The following is a 7,118-nucleotide window of genomic DNA, read 5'->3' as shown; positions in this document are numbered from 1 at the left end:
TGATGTTGAAGCAAAGGTTGATGCCATGAAGAAGGCGGTTATGCTTTTGCTGAATGGTGAAACCATTCCTCAGCTTTTCATAACCATTATAAGATATGTGCTGACTTCTGAGGACCACACAATCCAAAAGCTTCTGTTGCTGTACCTGGAGCTGATTGAAAAAACGGATTCGAAGGGGAAGGTGTTGCCTGAAATGATTTTGATTTGCCAGAATCTTCGGAATAACCTTCAGCATCCGAATGAGTACATCCGTGGAGTGACGCTGAGGTTTCTCTGTCGGTTGAAGGAGACTGAAATAGTGGAGCCTTTGACTCCATCAGTGTTACAAAATCTGGAGCATCGCCATCCATTTGTTCGCAGGAATGCAATTCTGGCCATCATGTCGATATATAAGCTTCCACAAGGCGAGCAACTTTTCGTGGATGCGCCTGAAATGATCGAGAAAGTTCTATCAACAGAACAAGATCCGTCTGCCAAGAGAAATGCTTTTTTAATGCTCTTTACCTGTGCTGAAGAGCGAGCAGTGAATTATCTTCTGAGCAATGTTGACAAGGTTTCAGACTGGAATGAGTCCCTTCAGATGGTGGTTCTGGAGTTGATTCGTAGTGTGTGTAAGACTAAACCATCAGAGAAGGGGAAATATATTAAGATTATTATTTCTCTGTTAAGTGCCACTTCTTCTGCAGTTATCTACGAATGTGCTGGGACACTTGTTTCTCTCTCATCTGCCCCTACTGCTATTAGGGCTGCTGCTGACACCTACTGCAAACTTCTTTCTTCTCAGAGTGACAACAATGTGAAGCTTATTTTGCTTGATCGGTTGAATGAACTTAAGACATTGCACAGAGATATCATGGTTGAGTTGATAATAGATGTTCTTAGAGCACTCTCAAGCCCAAACCTTGATATCCGCAGGAAGACACTTGACATTGCCCTTGACTTGATTACTCATCATAATATCAATGAGGTTGTGCAAATGCTGAAGAAAGAAGTTGTGAAGACACAGAGTGGAGAGCTTGAGAAGAATGGAGAGTACAGACAAATGCTTATTCAAGCAATCCATGCTTGTGCAGTTAAGTTCCCTGAAGTTGCAAGCACAGTGGTCCATCTTCTAATGGATTTCTTGGGAGATAGCAATGTGGCTTCTGCTCTTGACGTGGCTGTTTTTGTTAGAGAGATAATTGAAACAAATCCCAAGTTAAGAGTTTCAATCATTACCAGGTTGTTGGACACGTTCTATCAGATCCGTGCAGGAAAGGTCTGCCCTTGTGCTCTTTGGATTATTGGAGAGTATTGCCTATCACTTTCAGAAGTTGAGAGTGGCATTTCAACCATTAAACAATGCCTTGGCGAATTACCATTTTACTCTGTTTCTGAGGAGTCTGAACCAACTGAGACATCAAAGAAGATTCAGCCTACCTCTTCTGCCATGGTGTCCTCAAGAAAACCAGTGATTCTTGCTGATGGAACTTATGCTACCCAAAGCGCAGCCTCTGAAACCACATTTTCCTCACCTACAGTTGTTCAAGGATCGCTGACTTCTGGAAATTTGAGAGCACTGCTTCTAACTGGTGATTTTTTCCTGGGAGCAGTGGTTGCTTGCACATTGACTAAACTTGTTCTTAGGTTGGAAGAGGTTCAGTCTTCTAAAACTGAAGTGAACAAGACAGTCTCAGAGGCTTTGCTGATCATGGTTTCTATGTTGCAACTTGGGCAATCTCCTGTTTCTCCACACCCTATTGATAATGATTCATATGAGAGGATTGTCTTGTGCATAAAATTGCTTTGCCATAGGAATGATGAGATGAAAAGGATATGGTTGGAAACGTGCCGTCAGAGTTTTGTCAAGATGATTTCCGAAAAACAGCTTAGAGAGATGGAGGAACTTAAGGCAAAGACCCAAACAACTCATGCTCAGCCTGATGATCTAATTGACTTCTTCCATCTAAAAAGCCGGAAGGTAATATTACTTTCTAAGCTTTCCCTTCCTTGTTGTGTGTGTGTTTTTACTTGGCAATCTATTCAGTTCTTATACCTCGGTATCTTTCTCTTACAGTTCAGATTCACTTTTTTTTTCAATTTCTGACATTTAAAGAGGGACAATGGAAGTTGAAAGTGCCTGGTTATATTTATATCTTTTGGTTAGTAGATGAAATTACTGAGCATAAGTATCTTTCAGGGAATGAGTCAGCTTGAGTTGGAAGACCAGGTACAAGATGACCTAAAGCGTGCAACTGGAGAATTCACTAAGGACGAGAACGATGCTAACAAACTCAACCGCATTCTTCAACTCACAGGATTCAGTGATCCAGTCTATGCTGAAGCATATGTGACAGTACACCATTATGACATTGCACTTGAAGTTACTGTTCTCAACCGTACAAAGGCAACCCTTCAAAATCTGTGCTTGGAGTTAGCAACCATGGGTGATCTGAAACTTGTTGAGCGTCCTCAGAACTATAGTTTGGCACCTGAAACAAGCATGCAGATAAAAGCAAACATCAAGGTCTCGTCCACAGAGACCGGAGTCATATTCGGGAACATCGTCTATGAGACATCAAATGTAATGGAGCGAAACGTCGTGGTTCTTAACGATATACACATTGATATCATGGACTATATCTCCCCTGCTGTTTGCTCAGAGGTTGCTTTCAGAACCATGTGGGCAGAGTTTGAATGGGAAAACAAGGTAATTCACCGAAACCTTTGACAGTTTTATCTTTTCTTTTTTCTGTTTGTTCTTAGTATAACCAGTTCCTCTTGTGTCCTCCATGTCAGGTTGCTGTGAACACCACGATTCAGAACGAAAGAGAATTCCTCGACCACATCATCAAATCCACAAACATGAAGTGTCTCACAGCCCCGTAAGTTCAGATTCGTCTTTCTTCCCTTATAAAACTGAAAAATCTTCTTACTAATATAGTGCTTCTCTGTTTGCAGATCCGCAATAGAAGGAGAATGCGGATTCCTTGCAGCAAACTTATATGCAAAAAGTGTGTTTGGTGAGGATGCTCTAGTGAATGTGAGTATCGAGAAGCAAACCGATGGAGCACTGAGTGGGTACATAAGGATAAGGAGCAAGACGCAAGGAATTGCTCTAAGTCTTGGCGACAAAATCACCCTCAAACAAAAGGGTAGTAGCTGAGGTTAGTTAATAATATTATATCTTCTATACTTTTTTTCCCAAAATAAACCATAAATGTTGAATCCTTACATCTTAATCCGGTATAATTTCCGGTACCATACCGATTGATTCTCAGACTTGGAACGGTGGCCCGCAGAGTAACAGGTCTAAACTACGTACGTTTCTCTTTAGACTACGTACGTTTCTCTCCTGAGCAAATTTTTGTTGGTTGAATCTGTTTTACTGAATGGAGGGAGAGGCGTTTAAGGATATGTAAACAGTAATTTGTTATCATTCTTCCGTAACCGGTATATTTTCCGGTATGGTACCGAAAGATTCTTCCTCATACGGCAGTGTGTTTTTCTTACAGTACTTGACGATTTTGTTTCCTTTGTAATGCTCTTTCTTCTATAATGTCGTTTGTTGAGGAGATTAAAACCGTGATTTTATAGAAATGTCTTATCGATAGTACGTAGGTTCAACGTTACCTGGGTTTGCTCCACTTTAAAATGTTGTTACTTTATATCCCTGATCTCTCCACTTAAAATGTTGTTACTTAATCTCGTCATTTCTTTTTTTTTTTCTCATTTGCATTTGAATTTTTGATCTTCTGGGGAACTTTACTAGGAATAAAGTAGAAGAACATGTACAACTTAATTTATTTTATTAGATTTCATGTGACAGGGACAGAACAGAATGATCAACATAGTATTCTATTTCTACAGAAGTCCTCTATTATTCTATCTGTTCAGTCAATATTATTGTCAAAGAAACTTCCACTCCGATAGTCATACAGTCTAGGACTTTACCAACATGATTTCTAGTCATATTATCGATGATTTTAAACAAGATAGCAAGAGAAATTATAACAGAGGGAATATAATACATCATTAAGCCTTTTTATCAACAAAAAAAAAAGAGAGAAGAATATATTACAGTATTGTTTTTGCATGCAATACATTATTGTTGGAAATGAGAAAAGAGCCAGGAAAAAAAAAAAAAAAAAAANAAAAGTCATGGCTAATTTTTTTTTCCTGGACGATGAAACTGAAAGTCATGAAACACTGCAGTAAAAAACAAACATTGATCTCAACGACAAATCTACAAGCAGAAAAGTCCTAATGAATACATATAGGATCAGATGTGTTTCGTTGGTGCAAGAACGAGGTGTTCTTTCTTGTGCATGGCAAGTCCGGTCATGACGTCCATCTTTATATCCTCCGGTTTAACACCTTGAGATAGACTCCAGTCGAATTTGTAGAGAAGGTTAGCGAAAGGTATCTCTACCATTGCTACCCCAAGATGCATGGCCGGACACATTCTCCGCCCCGAGCCGAAAGGTAGGAGCTCAAAATCTTGGCCCTTAAAGTCCACTCCTTTGTGCCCGTTCATGAACCTCTCTGGAATGAACTCATTAGGGTTATCTCCCCACGCAGCCTTGTCACGAGAAACTGCCCACGCGTTCACCTGGATGATGGTCTTTGCCGGAATATCATAGCCACCGATCTTTGCGTCGGCGATAGTTTCTCTGTGTAGAAGAATGGGGATGACTGGTTCCAGCCGAAGAGACTCCTTGATGACTGCTTTTAGGTAAGGGAGATTAGGTATGTCTTCTTCCGAGACATATCCTTTGTCGCCTATCACACTCCTCACTTCCTCTTGAGCTTTCTTCATCGCTTTAGGGTACTTTATAAGGTAAGTCATGGCCCATACTACCACTGCAGCCGCCGTGTCGGTTCCCGGCACTACAATATCCTGATGAAAATTACAAACAACCCGAGTTAATTATAGTATGATATATTTTAACTAACTTAAAGATCGAATTGCAGTAAAAACGACTAAAGAGTTAACGAACCAATATCATGGCCTTGACATTTTCGTGAGAGAATTTGGTGGAGAAGGGTTGGTCTTTGTAGATCTGCATCAGAAGATCGATGAAACTCTCTGTCTCGGGTTTAGAGCGGTTAGGGTCAAGAGTCTCGTCGAGGAGTTCTTGAAGGTAAGTGTCAAGCTCCTTGAAAGCTTTCTTGAGACGAGCACTGAGACCAGTGAGGTTGTCAAGAAATCCAAAATAAGGGAAAAGGTCGGAGAAAAAAAGAGTGCCCAAAAGTGCTTGCGTCTCGTACAAGATATTTATGAATCTCTTCATCTCGGTGCCGTACTCATTGTAACGCTTCCCAAAAGCTTGTCTGCATACGACACAGTTGGTGAAAGATAAGAGCAGCTCACTTAGATCAACTGTGCCTGAATGGTCGGCGGCTTTGTATATCTTGTCCATCATCCGTTTACACTCTTCTTCTCTAACGTGTCTGAAACTTGCGACACGGTTTGGGCTGAAGAGGTTCACCATACACATCTTCCTCATCTCACGGTAGTACGTGGTGTACTGTCCGAAACCGAGCTCACGTCCTTGGTACGACATGGTTTGTTGGCCTTTCAAGAGAGGACGAGCAGTGAAGTTGAGGTCTTGAGTCTTAAGTAGGTCCTTGGCTAGCTCGGCCGAGGAGATGACGGCGAGTCTACGGCCTCCGATTTTCATAGTGAAAATGGGGCCGTATAGCTTGGAGAGACGGAAAAGGAAATGTTGTGGGTTGAACTTCTCCATCTGGTGAAGGTTTCCTATAATAGGAAGACCTTTTGGCCCTGGAGGTAGCCGGAGAGACTTCTTGGTGGTGCTCCGGAGGAAAAAGAAGGTTGCACCCGCTACCAAACCGGCTATGATCAAGAAGAGATCCATATTTGTTTTTGTTATACTATTTGAGTCCTGTTGTCGGGGTATACTCTTTACTCAGTGTAAGTGATGCTGTGATTTATATAGCAAGGCTAAAAGTTTTGTTAGTTGGCTTGTTTCGTTATTTCTTTGACAGATACGGTGACACAAAAAAAATTGCCTTGTTTTTAAAACGTGATGTTAGTAGGTGAAGTGCTTTCTAATAAAACAATGTAATATATTGATTTGAAGTCGACACTGAAACACAATTACAATGATAATACTGAAAGCGAGATTGTTTATCAGAGTTGAAACTATGAAGACTGTACGTATTAGATAAACTCTTGGTTTTGTTTTCTAAATATTATTTGTCATAAAGTATTGAATATCATTTAATAAAAACTCACAAACTTATGTTCATTTAGGAATCATTCTTAAATTTTAGGAACTCTTTACTAAAAGTATAACAAAAATTTGGAATTTTAAATTGCTATGATCGATTTATAAACAAAAACTTAAAAGGAATACATTTCTAAAGTAACTTCGAAGTTTGAAAATATCACTTTTCTCCAATGCTAGCTATATAACGTAACACTGGATNACTTTATAAGGTAAGTCATGGCCCATACTACCACTGCAGCCGCCGTGTCGGTTCCCGGCACTACAATATCCTGATGAAAATTACAAACAACCCGAGTTAATTATAGTATGATATATTTTAACTAACTTAAAGATCGAATTGCAGTAAAAACGACTAAAGAGTTAACGAACCAATATCATGGCCTTGACATTTTCGTGAGAGAATTTGGTGGAGAAGGGTTGGTCTTTGTAGATCTGCATCAGAAGATCGATGAAACTCTCTGTCTCGGGTTTAGAGCGGTTAGGGTCAAGAGTCTCGTCGAGGAGTTCTTGAAGGTAAGTGTCAAGCTCCTTGAAAGCTTTCTTGAGACGAGCACTGAGACCAGTGAGGTTGTCAAGAAATCCAAAATAAGGGAAAAGGTCGGAGAAAAAAAGAGTGCCCAAAAGTGCTTGCGTCTCGTACAAGATATTTATGAATCTCTTCATCTCGGTGCCGTACTCATTGTAACGCTTCCCAAAAGCTTGTCTGCATACGACACAGTTGGTGAAAGATAAGAGCAGCTCACTTAGATCAACTGTGCCTGAATGGTCGGCGGCTTTGTATATCTTGTCCATCATCCGTTTACACTCTTCTTCTCTAACGTGTCTGAAACTTGCGACACGGTTTGGGCTGAAGAGGTTCACCATACACATCTTCCTCATCTC

At 40.5% G+C, this 7,118-nt stretch overlaps 3 protein-coding genes across 3 annotated transcripts in view; 1 reads left to right on the top strand and 2 right to left on the bottom strand.

The window, feature by feature from the left end:
* LOC104721690 (coatomer subunit beta-1) overlaps positions 1-3,611 on the top strand; it is a gene marked incomplete in the record, with an annotated part of 5,115 nt that extends 1,504 nt beyond the window's left edge. The window contains 5 exon segments of the mRNA XM_010439730.1: positions 1-1,960; positions 2,180-2,689; positions 2,779-2,864; positions 2,941-3,146; positions 3,261-3,611. Of these exon segments, the coding sequence (XP_010438032.1) occupies positions 1-1,960; positions 2,180-2,689; positions 2,779-2,864; positions 2,941-3,145 (2,761 nt within the window).
* On the bottom strand, positions 4,230-5,888 carry LOC104721689 (cytochrome P450 83B1-like). Its single transcript, XM_010439729.2, has 2 exons — positions 4,980-5,888; positions 4,230-4,879 (listed from the first exon to the last, which is right to left on the bottom strand). The coding sequence occupies exons 1-2, from the start codon at positions 5,859-5,861 to the stop codon at positions 4,262-4,264; spliced, it is 1,500 nt and encodes a 499-aa protein (XP_010438031.2). The 5' UTR covers positions 5,862-5,888; the 3' UTR covers positions 4,230-4,261.
* Positions 6,410-7,118, bottom strand: part of LOC104727643 (cytochrome P450 83B1-like) — a gene marked incomplete at its 5' end in the record, with an annotated part of 3,293 nt that continues 2,584 nt past the window's right edge. Inside the window, 2 exons of the mRNA XM_010446732.2 lie at positions 6,410-6,505; positions 6,606-7,118. Of these exons, the coding sequence (XP_010445034.2) occupies positions 6,410-6,505; positions 6,606-7,118 (609 nt within the window). The remainder of the gene's footprint in view (positions 6,506-6,605) is intronic.

Source organism: Camelina sativa, chromosome 11 (genome assembly GCF_000633955.1).
Source record: "Camelina sativa cultivar DH55 chromosome 11, Cs, whole genome shotgun sequence".
Lineage (NCBI taxonomy): Eukaryota > Viridiplantae > Streptophyta > Magnoliopsida > Brassicales > Brassicaceae > Camelina > Camelina sativa.
This window is presented reverse-complemented; position numbering and strand designations above follow the sequence as displayed.

Bases quoted from the DNA above. Each gene is read 5' to 3' on its own strand.
- LOC104721689 (XM_010439729.2), bottom strand. From the start codon at position 5,861: ATGGATCTCTTCTTGATCATAGCCGGTTTGGTAGCGGGTGCAACCTTC. The intron at 4,880-4,979 runs GTTCGTTAACTC...AATTTTCATCAG, and splicing joins ATGTCAAGGCCATGATATTG to GATATTGTAGTGCCGGGAAC.